The sequence below is a fragment of the Brassica rapa genome, chromosome A03 (genome assembly GCF_000309985.2).
Source record: "Brassica rapa cultivar Chiifu-401-42 chromosome A03, CAAS_Brap_v3.01, whole genome shotgun sequence".
Taxonomy (NCBI): domain Eukaryota; kingdom Viridiplantae; phylum Streptophyta; class Magnoliopsida; order Brassicales; family Brassicaceae; genus Brassica; species Brassica rapa.
Window position 1 is genome coordinate 12,119,155 of NC_024797.2, and position 18,059 is coordinate 12,137,213.

At 36.0% G+C, this 18,059-nt stretch overlaps 5 protein-coding genes across 8 annotated transcripts; 1 reads left to right on the forward strand and 4 right to left on the reverse strand.

Annotated features, from left to right (window-relative positions):
- Nucleotides 1–2,139: 2,139 nt before the first annotated feature.
- LOC103858265 (F-box/LRR-repeat protein At2g29910) lies at nucleotides 2,140–3,436 on the forward strand. Its single transcript, XM_009135590.3, has one exon. The coding sequence runs from the start codon at nucleotides 2,195–2,197 to the stop codon at nucleotides 2,909–2,911; it is 717 nt and encodes a 238-aa protein (XP_009133838.1). The 5' UTR covers nucleotides 2,140–2,194; the 3' UTR covers nucleotides 2,912–3,436.
- Nucleotides 3,437–5,065: 1,629 nt separating this feature from the next.
- Nucleotides 5,066–6,991, reverse strand: LOC103858267 (UDP-glycosyltransferase 71D1). The gene is made up of 2 exons (XM_009135592.3): nucleotides 6,749–6,991; nucleotides 5,066–6,671 (listed from the first exon to the last, which is right to left on the reverse strand). Exon 2 carries the CDS (start codon nucleotides 6,614–6,616, stop codon nucleotides 5,210–5,212), a length of 1,407 nt encoding a protein of 468 aa, XP_009133840.1. The 5' UTR covers nucleotides 6,617–6,671; nucleotides 6,749–6,991; the 3' UTR covers nucleotides 5,066–5,209.
- A 177-nt stretch (nucleotides 6,992–7,168) lies between these two features.
- Nucleotides 7,169–7,914, reverse strand: LOC103858268 (pleckstrin homology domain-containing protein 1-like). The gene has a single exon (XM_009135593.3). It carries the CDS (start codon nucleotides 7,823–7,825, stop codon nucleotides 7,388–7,390), a length of 438 nt encoding a protein of 145 aa, XP_009133841.1. The 5' UTR covers nucleotides 7,826–7,914; the 3' UTR covers nucleotides 7,169–7,387.
- A 573-nt stretch (nucleotides 7,915–8,487) lies between these two features.
- On the reverse strand, nucleotides 8,488–11,603 carry LOC103858269 (anthranilate synthase alpha subunit 2, chloroplastic). 4 transcript variants are annotated; one of them, XM_009135597.3, is made up of 11 exons: nucleotides 11,120–11,603; nucleotides 10,849–11,042; nucleotides 10,581–10,770; nucleotides 10,363–10,514; nucleotides 10,167–10,282; nucleotides 9,836–10,082; nucleotides 9,702–9,758; nucleotides 9,481–9,633; nucleotides 9,317–9,397; nucleotides 9,143–9,229; nucleotides 8,512–9,075 (listed from the first exon to the last, which is right to left on the reverse strand). In XM_009135597.3, exons 1-11 carry the CDS (start codon nucleotides 11,355–11,357, stop codon nucleotides 8,713–8,715), a joined length of 1,878 nt encoding a protein of 625 aa, XP_009133845.1. In that variant the 5' UTR covers nucleotides 11,358–11,603; the 3' UTR covers nucleotides 8,512–8,712. The 4 variants fall into 4 exon arrangements, with proteins under 4 accessions (XP_033144709.1, XP_009133845.1, XP_009133844.1 ...); XM_009135596.3 differs by having other exon boundaries at nucleotides 10,849–11,045; XM_009135594.3 differs by having other exon boundaries at nucleotides 10,849–11,048.
- A 48-nt stretch (nucleotides 11,604–11,651) lies between these two features.
- LOC103858270 (cell division control protein 6 homolog) lies at nucleotides 11,652–18,035 on the reverse strand. Its single transcript, XM_009135598.2, has 16 exons — nucleotides 15,077–18,035; nucleotides 14,855–14,948; nucleotides 14,567–14,787; nucleotides 14,387–14,461; nucleotides 14,207–14,316; nucleotides 14,010–14,116; nucleotides 13,846–13,905; nucleotides 13,668–13,741; nucleotides 13,304–13,354; nucleotides 13,156–13,205; nucleotides 12,929–13,010; nucleotides 12,735–12,824; nucleotides 12,395–12,457; nucleotides 12,190–12,285; nucleotides 11,964–12,053; nucleotides 11,652–11,846 (listed from the first exon to the last, which is right to left on the reverse strand). Exons 1-16 carry the CDS (start codon nucleotides 15,305–15,307, stop codon nucleotides 11,814–11,816), a joined length of 1,527 nt encoding a protein of 508 aa, XP_009133846.1. The 5' UTR covers nucleotides 15,308–18,035; the 3' UTR covers nucleotides 11,652–11,813.
- Between the last annotated feature and the right edge of the window lie 24 nt (nucleotides 18,036–18,059).

Below are 18,059 nucleotides of genomic sequence, written 5' to 3' on the forward strand. Positions count from 1 at the left end.
TGACGTTTGGAGCGGATATCGACCCGGTTATGAAACGACTAATTGCAGAACTGCTGGAGATAGAGAATGAGGGTGGAGCTGGTACTTATTTGGGTCTCCCAGAATGCTTCAGTGGATCAAAATAGAAGCTCTTAGCCTTTATAGGCGAGAAACTTGGCAAAAGATTTAGTGGATGGTATGCCAAAACGCTTTCCCTAGGGGGAAAGGAGGTTCTCCTTAAATCTATTGCTATGGCCTTACCTGTCTATGCTATGTCATGCTTCCGTCTAACGAAACATCATTGTCAAAAGATAATGAGCGCCATGGCTGCATTTTGGTGGAACGAGTGCAGTGATAAGAGAAAGATACACTGGATAGCTTGGCCAGATTTATGCAAGCCGAAGGAGTTAGGAGGGCTAGGTTTCCGCGATATTGAAGATTTTAATCAAGCCTTGTTGGCCAAGCAAGCTTGGAAACTACTAAGTGATCCACAAAGCCTACTAGCACAAGTCTACAAAGGGCGGTACTATGCTAATAAAGAGTTCTTGGAATGTGGCAAAGGGTATAGGCCATCGTATGCTTGGAGGAGTATCATTTTTGGTCGGGAACTATTGCTTAAGGGGCTCACAAAATCCATTGGGAATGGAAGATCGACGCTGGTGTGGGGTGATAAGTGGATTATGGATGGGTTGCCTCGTCGTCCAGTTAACAAACAGACCTTCATAGACATTAATCTTAAGGTGGACGCATTACTTGATAACACAGGGAGCTGGAATATTGAGACGCTGACAGAACTTTTTCCTCCCAATGAAGTGGTCCGTATCAGACAAATAATGCCAGGTGACGTTAATGACGGCTTTGTTTGGGCTTACTCACAACATGGTGGGTACACAGTCAAAACAGGATACGACTTGATAGTGCAAGGAAAAATGGAGACAGCAGGCCAGATCTCTCCTCAAGAACTCACTCGGATTGAGTTGAAGAAACGTGTCTGGAAAATCCCCACATTACCAAAAATCAGAATGTTCCTATGGAGGGTTATATCAGGGGCGGTGGCGGTTGCGGATAGGTTAAACTCCAGAGGGTTGGGAGTTGATCCGACTTGTAGACTCTGCAATAATGGAGTAGAAACTATAAACCATGTTTTATTCCAATGTACGACGGCTTCACAAATTTGGGCAGACGTGGACGTAGCACTGCCTGCAAGAGTTTTACAACACTCCCTGGAAGAGAATGTGGCTTATGTTTTTGATGCAATGCAGGACTTGAGCAAGACAGAGACTGTACGACGTTCCATCCCATGGGTGCTTTGGTTAATCTGGAAAAACAGGAACTCTGTTATCTACGCTCACGTTCAGGAATCACTAGAGAGACTCTTACGAGTCATGTTTGAAGAAGTGGAGCAATGGTTTGAGCTAAACAAGGTCCAGCCCACTCGTACTGATATGAACACGAGACTGGAGGGTGATGATATATGGAGGCCGCCTGAGGATGGAGGAATAAAGTGTAACATTCATGCTAACTGGAGGAATGCTCACCTTCATAGTGGTGTGGCTTGGGTTGCAAGAGATCAGAGGGGTAATGTCTTATACCACGCTCGTGATGCGATAACTCACGCACCTAATCGGTTCGTGGCAGAGCTCCGATGCGTGTTATGGTCTTTATCTAGCTTACGGGACCTGGGAGTATCGAGAGTAACAGTAGCTGTGGATTATCATGAAGTAATAGAAGCTCTGAAGAAGCCTCAACAATGGCCTAGATACAGGATTTTGTTGGAAAAAATCAGAAACCTCAAGGAAGAGTTTGACAGTTTAGACTTTGAAGAGGAAAAGATCTTAACCAACAGAATCGCTAGAGACATTGCGAAGAGTGTGCTTAGAGATGGAAGATTTCAATCATATCTAGCCTTGGGAGGACCTTCCTGGCTTCATGATCGGATCGCTGGAGAAACAATCAGAAGCGACGTTTGATTCTTATTTAGAATGTTGTCGTTTTCTTTCTATTCTTTCATTACCTTGATTGTCAAGGTTTGATTTTTGTTGGGCATTGCAGCCATTTCCGTTTATCAATCAACCGATTCAGACGTTAAAAAAAAAAAGAAATTTGAAGAAATGACACGTCTAATTAATAAAACGCAGCGTTATGGCTCTTTCAAACTCGAAATCCCTCGTCTTCTTCCATCTTCCATCTTCAGTCAAAAACCAACCCTAATCTTATGTCTGCTCAAAAGGTCTCTATGCGTTCTAGAGATTTTATCAGCAGTATGCCAGATGAGGTTCTCGGCAAAATCCTGTCGTTTGTTCCGACAAGACTTGCTGCTTCCACAACGGTTCTGTCCAAAAGGTGGAGGAACTTGCTTTCTCTTGTAGACACCCTTGATTTCAGTGACGAGATTGGTAACCCTGAAGGCTTCTCTGATTTTGTGGACGCAACACTTGATCTCCTAAGCAACTCTCACTCAATCGTAAAATCATTCTCTCTGAGCTGTAAACATGAAAAGTCTCGAGTGGACAGTTGGATTCGCACCGTCCTTGAGAGCGGCTTCTTGGAGCTTCACTTGAAAATCGTATCTACGCAGTGTATAGAATCTCAGCTCTTCACGAGTAACACACTAGTCCAGCTTACTTTGTACGGTGGGTTTTGTTTCGATGGCACTCTCACTCCTCCTCGAAGTGGCGTCTTTTTCCCAAACCTCAAAACACTTAATCTCGTTTCTGTTTGGTTTTGGGATGATAATATGTTTGAGTTTCTCATCTCGGGCTACCCCTTTCTTGATGTACTGTTACTACATTATGGTGCTTCTGATGGGCTGGGATTGAGTTCTTCCATTGGTGTCTCCAATCCTTCCCTTAAGAGGCTTACCGTCTCTTACCATTTTCTTGCTCCTGATGTTGAAGTGTTTCGGACACCTAGTCTTGTCTACTTTGACTAATCTAGTTACGCCACCAGACAGTATCGTGTTATATTATTCTACATTAATTTTGCTGTGTCTATGCTTTCAGGGTCTTGTGCACAAAGTCACAGAAAGATGCGGGGACGCTTGTGTTTGCATTGCTAAGAAAAGGAAGAAAAAGATGGAGGAGGAGGAATTATGCTGTTTATCAGCATGTCAAGTTAAAGTTCTGAACATTTCAGGGTATGGAGGCTCTCGTAGAGAGCTGAAACAGATGAGGCATTTCTTGGGAAATTTGAAAAGTCTTGTAACCGTCAAGGTTGGTGTCAAAGCTAAGAAGACGACAATGTTAACAATAACTACCAGAGAATCACCAGTGCTCTTACTAAGCTTTCCATAGCTTCATCAAACTGTCAAGTTTATTTCTTCTGATTTCTTTCTTACAATGGAAATCATTTTGAGGCTTAATGATCTTTTAGATGACAAACTTTACTTTTCTAATAGACTTATTTGTGATCTTTGAAACCAAGCGGCTCTTTTTAGTGATCTTTCAGTTTGATTTCAGTTTCCAGAAAATAGTTCACAATGCCTAACAATATACTTTATCATCTACAATATCTTATATATTAAAACAGAAGTCACAACCTTGATTCATGTATGATTTTTTTAAAAATAGACCTAATGGACCTATTCATAGAAATTCATACTATATTTTAATTCAGACTAATAATAAATATAATTTTTAAAATATTTTAATCATAGTATCTTTTGATATCTTTTCATTTTAAATATAAATATATTTATTTTAAAATTCTAACAAATCTGTTTAAAAAGATTTTTACAAGATCTTCATTTTCGAAATTATATTTAAATATTTTCACTAATTTCGAAATTAGTTTAAAATATTATTATACATTAATATATTTAATTATATAAAATGAAAAAAAAAAAATCTATAACATTTTAGTTATTATATAATCATAATCAATCATATTAAATTAAAATTATTATATTGAGCTAAATATAATAAAATTGTATTAAATTTACATATTTATATATTTTATTTTCGTAATTATAAAATATTTATGTTCAAAAATAAAATCTAATATGTTGGTAAGATGGGTTAACATTATCAAACTATATAATACATGTATTTTCAAAGTTAATAATATAAAATCTTTGCAACTACTTTAATCATAATATATTTTCATTTTAAATATAATATATATTTATATATTATATTTTGAAAATTTTAATAAATCTGTGTAATATTTAAACAATAACTTAATGTATTTTAAGTTATCGTTTAGAAATAAAAATAAATAAATTATAGTCATGATCACGTTAAAATATAATTATTATACTAAAATAAATATGATAAAATTATATTCAATTGATAAATTTATAAATTTTATTTTCATAAATATAAACTATTTATTTAAAATATAATATGATGATAGAACGGCTGAAAATTAACAAACTGTATAATACATATCTAAAAATTAACATATCTTACACTTTTATATATACAATAATAAATTATCTAAAATGAATAAGCATAAAAATATTGGTAAAAAGAAATCCAGTTTTGAAATACGGGTTAGAATTTAGCATAAATTAAATACAAAATATTTTTTAAATATATTTTCTCATGAATATATTTATTTGCTTAATAACTAAATGCAAATACAATAAGATAAATATATAATAATAAGTGGTAAATACATAAGGTTTAAACAATTAATTAATTATAACATGTAAATTATAAAATTATTGTATTTGAAATAGTTATATAAATATTTATGTATATGATTAACATTAAAAATATATACCACTTATGTTATTTATTTATTTTTTTTTTGTAACATACCACTTATGTTCTAAAACAATAATTTATGTATAGAAAAGTGAAAACAAACACCTGTGCGGTTGCACGGGTCAAAATCTAGTAAGTTATTATAGATGAAACGAATTTGGGTTTAACTTTCACTTGAAACGAATTAAAGAAAAAAAAACTATATATATATATATATATGTATTTTGTTTTTTGGCACTACTTATATGAATTAATTTCTTCGGCTGAGTAGTTTAGATGTTTTATATTCTCATAAATGAACAAAATTTAATTAGAGATAAATTAGCTAAATGACGTTTTAAACGATGACACTACGTTAGATATACAGTCAATTAATATACATTTAAGCACAATATCAAAAGTTCATATATTTTAAAAAAATTATATTCAGTTCACGAAAGAATACACATCTTTATAGAATTCGTGAAAAAAAATGCACGAAAGAAATGGTTGCAGTTGTGTCTTCTGGACAAAGAAAAAGGCTAAGGCTTGATTCCTGTCACGTCCTGTATAAATTTGGCAGTAGCCGTATACGAAGATCCACCACCATTCAAGGTAGCTTTCCGCACCATCTGAGAGACATCTATCACTCTCTTCCTCACCAAATTATTATCATCCTTGTTCATCATCACACCCCGAATCGCTCTCTCTATCTCGTTTGCACTTACAAGCTCATCAACAAGTACCCTGTAATCAAGCTTCATCTCCACCGCGAGCTTCAGCTCCTTCACCATCATAAACGCGTTGAGCTGTTGCTCTGCATACATGGGCCACGTCACTATTGGCACACCAAACCATAAACTCTCTACTATTGAGTTCCATCCACAGTGAGAAACAAAACTTCCCACTGCCTTGTGGGATAGTATTTCCACCTGAGGAGACCAACCACATATCACTCCTCGTCCCCTGACACGGTCAAGGAATCCCTCGGGCAAAGGATCTTCATTTGCCACCTCTTCAGTGCGGAGTGACCAGAGGAATCTGCACTGACAAAGCTCAAGTCCACGTGCTATCTCCTTCACTTGATCACCTCTCAGCCTGCCCATACTCCCAAAACAAAGAAACACAACTGACCCCTCTGGCTGATCACCAAGCCATTTCATCAACTCGTCACGACGGGCCATGTCCTGTTCTGGATGAGGCTGGGCCTTGGGGTTAAATATGGGGCCAACGGCATAAACAGAAGGGTAGTCCTGCTCATTAAGAAAATGTTTCAGAGAGTTAGGCTCAAGATCAAAGGAGCTATTCACTAGGATCCCCTTGGCCTTGCTAAACAAAATCGCCAGTTTAACATAAGCATCATAACCGTCTTCAATAAACAGAGCTGACGGTAGAACGTTGGCTGGGACAGGGTTTACAAACCCAGGAATCGACAACATTTCTCCAGAATCTCTTACAAAAACCGATGTGTCTTTACTATGTCGGTCTGCTAGATACTGCATCATAGCTAGGAACCCGGAGTTTGTAGTCAAGAAGACATAAAAAGGAAGATTTACATCTTTTGTAACGTCAATCATGGGGAGACAGAAGAAATCAGCAACAATCCCTTTCACCAAGACTCCAGGAGAAGATAAGATACCCATGACTATATCTCTCACAAGAGCGATGTTTCTCTCAATAAAATCGTACACAAAGGCTTCCACAGACTGAAAACTACCAAATGATGGTTTCTCTACTAACTCAGGGACATCAATGAATCTAACAAAGGGCTGAGACGAGCCAATTGACTTAACATAGGTATCCAGATGAGACTGACCTTGTAGCTTCATCAGGATGACGGTGACACGGATCCTATCATCCTGGTCAATGAGACGCCTAGCAAACTCAAGGAAAGGAACAAGATGACCAACAGTCGGTGTTGGGATGAAGATGAGCTCTGTAATCCCCATCTCTAACAACAGATAAGCTTTTGTTCTTGTGTTGACAAGAGCATAAATCTACAAACTGTAGAAGAGAAAATTAGTTACATTGACTTTTGTGATAATCAGACGTGATGATGATTACTGATGCGTTCGGTCTACCTAATGTTGAGCTGGCCCTTGGTTGTTTCAAGAGAGAAGATTAACTTAGAAAGTTAAAATAATGGCCGACGACATCAAGAGAGTGGGATCCACAACCAAAAGAAAGCTACTTTCTTTCCATCTCCCTCTCTCTTTCCATCCACAAGATAGCCATGCCTACATCTCTTCACAGATGATACATCAAAGTTAGGAGAATGAAACTCTTGGGAGCATGTTATTGTTCTGGGAAGCTTTATCTACTGATCTAACTTGTTAGAGTCAACAAAAACAAAAGCACATCAATCACATAGGTTCAGTAACTTGTTGAATAGATCAGTATAAAGCAAAAACTAGAAGCTGAAAAGACAAAACTTGTTCCCATGGGAAGACACTGAATCAAAGCTACTTTCTTGCATCTCTCTCTTTCTTCGTTCTAATAAATGATACAGACCAAATCATTAAGACTTATTAAGTCAACAAAAACAAAATAAATCAATCACGTAGCTTAAGAACTCTCTGAATAGAATCAGATACAGAACAAAAAAAACCATAACACAAGAGATAGAGAGGTCTGATCAACAACTTGAGAGGCATACATACATACATACACGATACAATAACGGAATCAAACATAGAGCATAGAAGCTAAAAAAAGAAAAGTCACCGCCTTTGATCATAATCAAGGACTTCAGAATCAGTAACCGATCTCGAGTGCTGCACGATCGACCTTCCAATAGAGTTGATCCACTCCTCCTTCTCCTTCTCGTTATCAGCTATGAAGAACATGGTGATGTTCCCGCTCGAAATCTCGAAGGCGAAAGGCTTGTTCACCACGTCCTCAGCTCCTTTCACGGTGAGACAGTCTCCCACCGAGATCACCCCACGCGGGATCGATCCGCGGGTTAAGGCGGAGGATTGATCCTTGAACCACAGGAGCTTCCCTCGCTTGAGCACGAACCAGCGTCGTCGCCAGGTCTTGATGTAATCGCCTTGCTTTGTGAGCCAGCCTGATCGCTCCGGGTTGGACCAGAACTCGATTCCTTCGTAATCTTGCCGGTTCGGGTCCTGGCCTGTAGCGATTCGCCAGAGATTCTCCATCCTCTCCCTCTCTCTCTCCCTCTCTCTCTCTCCTAAAATCTCAACTGTTTCTATCGATCTTTTATTATTTGTTTTTCTTTCTATCAATTGATTCTATCAAAACGCAGCGTATTGGCTACTCTTTCAATAATTCGACCCTGCTCATGCTGCCTCTCTGCGTATGATGGGGACACGCAATAACTGTTGGAAATTTTAATTTGTTTAGTGGAAGTTGGACTTTTGCTGATTTCCGCACTAATTTTTTTTTACATTAAATATAAATAAATATATATGTGACGAGAGCATAAAAAGTCTTTAAATTTATTTAAATTTTAAATTTACTACTATTCTTAAAAGAACTTACGTTATTGGTTTATAAATTTTAACATTTTTAAAAATTTATTCTAACTGGTTTAGTGATTTATAAAATATGAAATTTACTCTTATTGGTTTATCTATTTTTAAATTATTAACAAACTTATTTTACTGATTGATATATTGTAATATTTTAAAAATTTCTGTATTGGTTTAGTGATTTTTAAAATTTAATTCAAAATCTGTTGCTATTCAAAATTTTGATTTTTTTGTTGATTCTTACCAATTTAATTCATCAAATACAAATTTCAAAATAATATGCATCTCTTAACAATATTTTTCATTAATTTTCTAAAGACGGCTAAAAGTTTACATAACCCATTAGTAGTTGATTTACTGTTCAGCAAAGTATATAAATTGTATTCGGAGGATATCGAGTTTTTGTTTTTATCCCGGTGGCGAGAAGAGTATAAAACTATTTGCCCGACAGAACAGACTGAGGACACTAGTCCAAAAATTTTAACACAAAAATGAAAAATCTCACGAATCAAACAGCTCGAGTGTGATAATACTGGCAAAAGCAAAATCCATGCTTATTCTAAAACGTTGTTGATGCGGGGCCTAGTAACCTCAGGTGTCTCAAGAAAAGAAGACTCAGCAAGATCAATGGCTCTTGCTAAAGCCGCTGCTTTGTTCTCACACTCCCTCTGTTCATCCTCAGGGTTACTGTCTGCCACCACTCCAGCTCCAGCCTGAATATGAGCAATCCCCTCTCGACGTCTCTGAGGATGCTTGTAAGAGTACAATGTGTCGTATCGTGTATTTGTTGGGAAGACCATTGTTCTGAGAGACAAGGCAATGTCCATGTCTCCGTTAAACGATATGCCTCCAAAGCCTCCACTGTAAGGACCGCGTCTCGTTACTTCTAGTTTATCAATTAGCTCCATTGCTTTTACCTGTATCAAGTGAGTTTCTTTTTTCTTTTAGTATGGTGAATGTGTAAAAATGAGTTTATGGTTTTACCTTTGGGGCTCCACTGACTGTTCCAACGGGAAGTGCAGCTCTAAGAGCGTCCCAGCTTGTTAGATCATCGAGTAATTCGCCTTTTACCTGCAACAAAGGAGATATGTTGTTGAGAGACAAAGCAGAAACTATAGTTTGTTTGCTTTTTAAGAATTGCAGTAAAGGCAAACATACCGTGGAGCTTATGTGCATTACATGTGAATAACGTTCTATATTCATGAGCTTCTCAACCTCCACAGAACCGGGCTTTGAAACCTGAGTTCACAACCAACTCCAACAAGTTATAGATTACATCTCAAAAACTGCTATTTGGTTTACGGAAAGAAAAGGTTATTAACCTTGCCGACATCGTTCCTTCCCAAATCAACAAGCATGATATGCTCTGCGCACTGTTTTTCATCGCTCAAGAGCTCTTTCTCTTGCATTAGATCTTCTTTGGGTGTCTTTCCTCGTCTTACAGTTCCAGCAAGGGGGCGATTTGTAATCTTCCTCTGAAGCGGACACACATTGAGCCATTCATTTTACTTGTAAACAAAGGAGATACTGAGCTAACACTTACATTTTTCGAGCGTAACAATATTTCTGGACTTGAAGCAACTAATATACATCCTCTAGCCTGTAAAATTAAAATCCACAGATTAGTGATATCAATCTATGTAAGGAAACAAGGACTCAATGTGTATGCATGCATACCTGTAAATAAGCCATGTAAGGGCTTGGATTAACAATCCTAAGAGCTCTATATATCTCAAACGGGTCCGCAAATGTCCTCCTTTCAAACCTCTGACTAAGAACTATCTGAAAGATGTCTCCAGCCAAGATGTGTTCTTTGGCTTCCAACACTGCCTCCTTGTATGCCTCACTGGTCATAGTAGATTTCTCCAGCTTAGGACCGAATTGCTCAGTGCGTAGTTTTATGAAACCAGTCGGCATCTTGGGGCTGCAATCAAAAGAAACATCTACAGTTAGCAAAGAGAAAACTATAATCCAATCCATAAGACTGGTATTAGAATGATCCACTCACGGTTTCTGGTCTTGGATTCTAGAGACTAGAGATTCCAACTGATACATTCCATCAGAATAATTATCTTCAACAGAACGATCCTTATCTATCCGCACCCAATGGATCACATACGCTTTCTGTGGGATAGTATCACAATGAATCAACTATGTGTGTAGATAAGCTCATGATAAAATAGCAAGATGTAACAAGAGTGTACCTTCTCGACATGATCAAAGACAATCACATCATCATAAAGACCCAAATGAACATCAGGAAGACTCCTATCATCCTCAGGAGCATTAGAAAAAGGAAGCTTCTTCTTCTCAACATAACGCACAGTGTCATACGAGAAGTATCCAACCCAACCACCTAAGGAGAAAACCCTTCATCAGATAAATAATCCTAACTACGAAGTTATAGATTCCTTCCTCTTACCGCAGAAAGCTTCAGGCAGTTCATCAATCCGTTGAGGTTCCCATTCCTCCATGATCTTCTGAGGAACCACCATCGGATCATCCACTTCCTCCACCGTCCTACGACCAGCTCCATGGTCCATGACAGTGACAACATTCCCCTTGGCTACAATCTCAATAGTGGGTTGAGCTCCAACTACACTGTACCTCCCCTAAGAGAGATGATATCTCAAAATCTTAAATTTTCAAAAGAAAAAGGAAAAACTCAAAAAAAAAAAAAAAAGGCTAACGATGTTGGAAGCTTGAAGACCAGGCTCCACGGACTCAAACAAGAAGCTGGGAGCGTCTCTGTCGTCTTCTTTAACCAAACAACGGTACGCGAGTATAGGTGTGAGATGATCCGAGAACACGCATCGGTATAGAGGAACTAAGTTTCCTTTCTCCGCTGCTTCCTTGAACTTTGCCAGCTGGTTTGCTGATGAATCTGCTGCTGGAGAAGTTGAAAACTCGATGAGAATATATTCAAATGGTGGGGGAGAGTTTTAATAGTGTGTACTGTACCTAGAGATGGGGTTGGTGAAGGAGAGGATTTGATAGGATGAAGACGCGAGGGTGGGAGGAGTTTTGATCTGGAGATAGATGATACATCATTGCAGTGTAGAGAAGTAGTAGTAGTACTTGAGAGGGAGGCCAGCGACGACGGACACCGGAAGGAAGGTGGCGGTCGATGGTGTGTAACGGCTACGGCCTTAACGGCGGAAAGGTTAGATTTGACGGAGGAGATTGAAACGGCAGACATCTCCTTTGATTCAATTATCTTCTCCAATGAGTTTAAACTATAGAGAGCTGATGAGTGATTTCGTATCAGACGCAATTAAATTTAATAAACCAGTTTTCCCTAAGCTTTCCAAGAAAATTCCAAAAAATGACGTCATAATGAGCAGAAACTAGGGGATTTATTTGATTGATGATTTGAGTTCATTTTGAAAAATTCAATTTGTCTTTAGCCGAAACAAAAATTAATTTTTGTGTTTCGCAGTGATGTATAACAAGTGGAATCAATACATGATTTTTTTTTGTCACACGAATCCAATACATGATAAAATTGTAAATTTGGCTCTAATTAGTAAAATGTAATTAAATAACTAGAAAGTACATTTTGTTTGTGTTCCTTTTACATAACAATTTCTGTGAGTTCGTATTGAGTTTTTAGTCTTCTTTTGTATGCTATAGAACAATTGAAGAAACCACTTTATCACAGAAGACAGTTGCGGAAGAATCGAATTTCCTGTTGTGCAATTAAAACAAAAAATAAATAAAGAGTTAGAAAACAGCAATTAGTGGAAAAAAGGACATGTAATGTAACTATTTTGAAACAATACAGAAGGGTTGTATGTATGTATACCTTAAGAGCAAATGTGATGTCTGCTTCGTCTACTCTTAGGCTCACTCTCTTTAGCTTATCGTCCCGAGCATTACTCAGTTTTAATATCCCCTGTTCCAATTTAATATAAGACTCTTTCAAGGTTCTGTTTTATCTTTTGATTATATAAAAAAACCAAACACACAACATGAGAGTCTATTCTAACTATAAACTTGAAAAAAATTCTACATAGATCCAAGTTATGTACCTGGTCGTTCAGCACTGTACACATATTAGTGAACTCTGTTATTCCAGCTGGAGTGATCATTGAAGATTTACATATTTCCGTGTATAACTTATTTAACTGCATCCAAGTGTTGTCAAAAACAGAGATAGAAACGTTATGTACAATTGTCGTTTAAGATTTTAGTTATATGTGTTTATGTATTCTTCATTCAATAAAATATTATTACCTCTGCAATGCTTCTGTCCTTTTTGCTTCCTCTAAATGCTTTTGCAGCAGAACAGACTATGATCTGCAAGTTTTCAGTTGAAGCAAATATGATTACAGTCCACTAGCTAATAGGTCACTTAGTCATAACCAAATAAACATCAGCATGGGTCTTAAGTTTATTTGTGACTTAGTGTTTGTTCCCGAAAACTTATTATTAGTATATCTGTTCAACATATATTATCTATACTTCTGTTAGATCACACCGTAAAACAAAACTAAAGATTTGCACAAAGATGTTGTAAGTATTATCCTATTCCTATCGGTTTACTTAAGACACCAAGTGTTGATCTATAACTTACTTGCTGGTGTTGAGGGAGAGACTGAATGGTGTCAACTACTGGAGATTTAAATGTCTTGGACAATGCAGCTACCATATGATCCATCTTGACCTGTATAGTTTTTGATGATAACAATTATGATTTATGATCACAGGTTCTTTGAATCCTTACTTACATTGTCAGTTGTGAATTAAGTAGATAGTGAAAATACTAACCACTTGATCCTCTGTAACTGGACTTTGTGGTTCTTGATCTGTTGATCCTTTAACTTCTGTTTCTAAGATTTCTAAGGCACTCCTGTATATCATTTCAATATGAAAAAAAACAGGGATTGTCAACTTCAGTGTGCTGATATGAAGAGTAAATTAAAATATATAAAGGATAGTTCTATCTCATTCATCTTATGCAACTTCAAAGACAAAAATTTCAATAGAGTATTCACCTGCAGACAGATAGAGCCTTTCTCATGTCTCCTGATGCAGCTGATACTTTCTGACACAACAAAACAATATTGAACATCAATATACAATGTCATAAGGAAAAGGGAGGTTGACTAGACTGGGAAAGAAAATTGGCATATGTATTCTTACTCTTGCACAAAGCTCCAAGGCTTTTGATTGAAATGCAACATATGGAAGTTCCTGTAATAAGAGGTGAAAATTAAGAATTTACGAAAAATGGTATTTAGTACGAGTTTAGATATTAACCATTTATCCTAGTTCTTAGGTTTTTAAATTGGTCAAAATTTTCTTATTTACAAGTTTCTGAATCTGCTATTCATATTTTTCCTGATAGTTTTTTGAATACCAACTGTTTTGAAGCAGAAACCTTACATTGGCCATAGATTTATCCTAAATTCCTTGCATAATATTTTCACTAGAATTACTAGTCACTTAATCAGGCGTTTCTCTCTCTGTAGAAGCATCATATACTACAAATAAGAGGCAGACTTACCACAAGCCTCTCTTGTAGTATCCTTAGGATCTGCTCCATAGAATAGGCACGGAAAGTGACAACCAAAGGTTTGCCTGCAATAATTGGAAAAAATATGTTCAAGGACTAACCTCAGTTGTTGCTCTTTATCAAAGCTAAAGAATGTTCCAACTGTAAACAATGATGGAGAAATACTTACAATTAAGAGACTTCAATTTAGGAAGGAAACGATCTGCAAGGTCTATTGCATTTGCTACACCTGGAGAACGAAAACGATATATAAACTTACAATTTGGTATGAGCAGAGGAAACTGGCACATAAGATGAACTTTAAACTATAACTATGATCGCAAAGAACGGTACCTATAAGTATACATCTTGAAAATGGCAAAGTTGTGAGCATAAAAAGTTCATGAAGGACACCTCGATCTCTTGTTATCAAGTAATCCATCTCATCAGCAATGATCAGCCTGCATATAAAATTTGAATGAGAAACAGCATTACTAATTTAAAATCTTAGCAGGTCATCAAATCACAGTGAAACCAAACAAGGAACCTACATCATCTTTGTGCTGGATGATTGCTGCTTTTGAGAAAACAAAACCTGAAGTTGCTGTAGAGGTGAAGAAGAGCCATTAACTTTCTTCCCGGTCTCACTCTCACCAAGTATCTGAAAAAAAAACAAAAAGACCTCAATAAACAACTATATCGAAATGAAACCAAATTGAGTGAGGTCGTACCTTGGAGAAGATATCTGTTGTCTTTGTCAGCGATGTGCAATTAACAGACACAGTCTCCAGACAAGGCAAGCCTTCCTGAAAGAACCCATGAATGAAATGAATATCAGTCTTTTCTATTGATAGATTCACACTAATACTATCACCAAGTCCTGAAGACACACACAACACAAGAATGATTACCTGTTGTGCCCAGTCGTCAGCTTGTTGTCTTATTTTCTCCATCGACAATGACTTCCCAGTACCAGGACAGCCACATATATACAAACTCCCAGCCTTCTTCTGCTCCATACAACCTTTAACAAACTCTAAAACACGTCTTTGCTCATCCTCGCGGCAAACAACAGTTGATGGTGCCTTAGACACATGCAATGCCTCCTTCACAGCCCTCATTTGATCATCATCTGTGCATTAAAATTGGACATCAACTAACTGATACTAATTAGAGTCACTTGAGAATCAGATGTATACCTCTAGGATTCCACTTTGATTTAACATCTAAACAATCAAATCGATCCTTCACGGCTGACATCACTGGACTTTCCAGCTTGCCTTTAGAATCTTCCTGCAAAAATCAATCGGTCGGATGATGCAAACAAAGCAGCAATTGAATCGATCTTTTTTCACATTTAAGCAAATCCTAATCTCTAGACGCAGATCTAATGGATATGAACTAGGAGCTCACTGGATTACCTTCTTAAGTGCTTTGGGGCTTGAAACAGCACATCGTCGAGGAGATTTCCATTTCATCGGCGTAGCAAACGAACTCTCCGTTACGATCGCCGTCGATGCAACCTCGGCGGCGGAATCTGATCTCAGCTTGCGTTTCCGAGGTGTGTTGACTTCAGAAACTCCGGTATTCTCCGATCTGGCGGCGACGATGTGCTTGTGAGGAGACGAACTGGGTCCGGCGATGGTAGGCATCGTAGAGAAAAAAAAAGGAGAGAGTTCGAGATCGAGATTGAGATTGAGATTGAGATTGAGATCGAATCCAAGTGGAGAACCAATCTCATGGTCGATGCTGGTTTATTAAGAGGAAATGGCAGAAAATAATAATGAAAAAAAGGAAAAAAAAAACAAAGAGGGAAAATGGGAGTAGCGGGAAAACGCTACATGCAGACAGTTTCGCCGCTCGATTTTATTCGGTTGCCGTTTTTGAACCATCGCCTTCGCGGCAATTTTATTGGGCTATCTAAACGTTTGGAATAGTTGAGTCCATTAAGGGCCCATCTATTTAACTACATTATTTCCATTACGTAAAATACCAATTTACCATCGATTCTAACATCAACATCAACATCAACATCAACATCAGGATAGTAAGTAATAATCCGCACCTTGCACGTGATTATTAGTTTTGTTATTTTTTAATAAGAAGACATTAATCCGTTTAATCTGGATATCAGTTCGGTTTTAAGCTGTTTTTTAGTTTTTAATCTCCTAAAATATAACTATCATTTTAAAACAATATTTATTTGATTTGTTCGGTTAAAATGTTTGATGTTTGTTTTTTCCTGTGATAATAAAAAATTACTATTATTTATTTATTTTCATATTATGAATTTTAGATAGTCGTGATGTCGAACTAATGGTTTTATATTATAGTTTCTAAACATATAATAGTTAAAAATAGAAAAGAAAATTATCAAAACAAAACATTTTACTACAATTTGGTCGATAGTGAAAGAAGCATTAAAAAAAATATTTTAACTTCCAAAAAATTAGATATTTCAATTGTGGTAAATAGTTAGTTACTCATTACTTTGTTTGTTTTGTAGGTAATCATTAGATGTCCACTCAAACTGGTTGAGCTTATGCTAAACTGATGTAAAGTTGTGTCTTTTTGCAATACAAGTAGATGTTTAGTATGTATAGTAATGTTTTGAGCGCTGAGTTTCCAATTAAATATATATATGTAATCTTTTGGTTACAGGTGAAACTTAATATTATTTGAATTGATTTAATTTATGAAATTTTTGGATTTCATATGATATTTGATCTTGATTCCGGACAAACTACTTATTAAAAATATCTTGGGTTGGAAAATCTTGTGCTATGTTTATTAAAAAATGTATGATCAGATATTGAACTGAGGTGTGTGAATTTGTTTTAGAAACCTTATCTAATAAATGTATGTGGCAGTGGCATCTTCGATTTGATTTAGGTTTTAGTAGATGATCGATCGTTTGTTTTCATTTAATTGATGTATGATTTGATCAAATCAACATTAGAAGCTTCATCGTTTGCCTTGCCGCATCTTCAACCAAATTGAATAGAGTTTGCCTCAGTTTACGCCGCCCGTGATGCAGAGCTCATGTGAACATTTATTTCGGCACGCAAAAAAATTGTTCAGAGATTAAAACCAACTCAGACACAATAATTCTTTACAAATTATATAATATGAAATATCTTGAGAAGTAGTGTGAGGTGCGAGTCTTGTGACCATAGAAATATTCACCGGCCAATATGGGAAGTGGACCAACGTTAATGTTACGTGTTCCATACGGACCATACTAAAGCAATACCATAAACTACATTAGCTATAGTTTAGCTTTGAACATTTTGAAAAATTAGTTTTGTCTCTATTAATTTGAGACAAGCCTCTCAACAATTTCTTTAAAACAAGTTCTCTTTTCTGGTTCCCATAAATATTTTTGTTTATTTTCTTGTAGTGTATTCTTAAATTTTATAATTGTTTATGTGGCTTTTCTTTGCTCTACAATGAGCTCCTTCCTTTTTTCATAAATAATTTATAATTATTTTATAATATCGTTTACTTTTTATTTTATAATTTGCTTTACTTAAATTTTGTATGTTCTATATAAGGTTGAAATTATTATGTCCAAAAATAAATATTCAGTTAAATAAAATAGATATTTTATGTAATATTTTCATAATGTATATCAACTAATTACATTCTTTTAATATTTAATATAAATGTCCCAAATATATTTATCATTTTTTTTATATATTTATCTTTTAAATCCATTCCCTAACATATGACCATATTATGAATATATTTTTTGTTTCTAAAGACCATATTATGAATATCTCGTTTTACCGGCTCAAAATATCAAAAAACTTTGGTCCCTACGTAATATTTAAAATTTGGATCATGTAAATTTTGTTTTTAATATTTTGGACCTTAAAGTACATCGATTTTTGTTAATTTTCAGAGTTTTTGGTGCAAATGTACTTCTCACCTATTAGATACGGCCTTTCTCAGTGATCACACCGACTAGTTAATCGGTTTAGTTCGACTTCAGATCTGATAACTCACTCTACTAATCTGAGTCATATAAAAAAAATGCGAGTTATTCGGGGACAAAGCAGGCTGATGATTTGTTTGACATATAGTTTAAGTGCTCTTTTTTTTGCTTAACTCAGCAGTTCAAGTGTTCAACAACATCATTTCGCTCTTTAGAAAAACAACATAATTTCTGCCACAAAATGATTATGGTTTTTTTAAAAGTATCCAAAGTTATAAAGCCACAAAAATATATGTAATAAAGTAAAAGTAGTGTTCTTCACTGACATTTTTCTTTTTGTCATAGTATTTACACTTGCTGATTCCGGAAATAATATATTGTATTCTTTCCAATTAGTAACAAATAATAATAAAATAAAGTAAAATACTTTTTTTGTTTGAACAACTAAATAAAGTAAAAATAAAAAC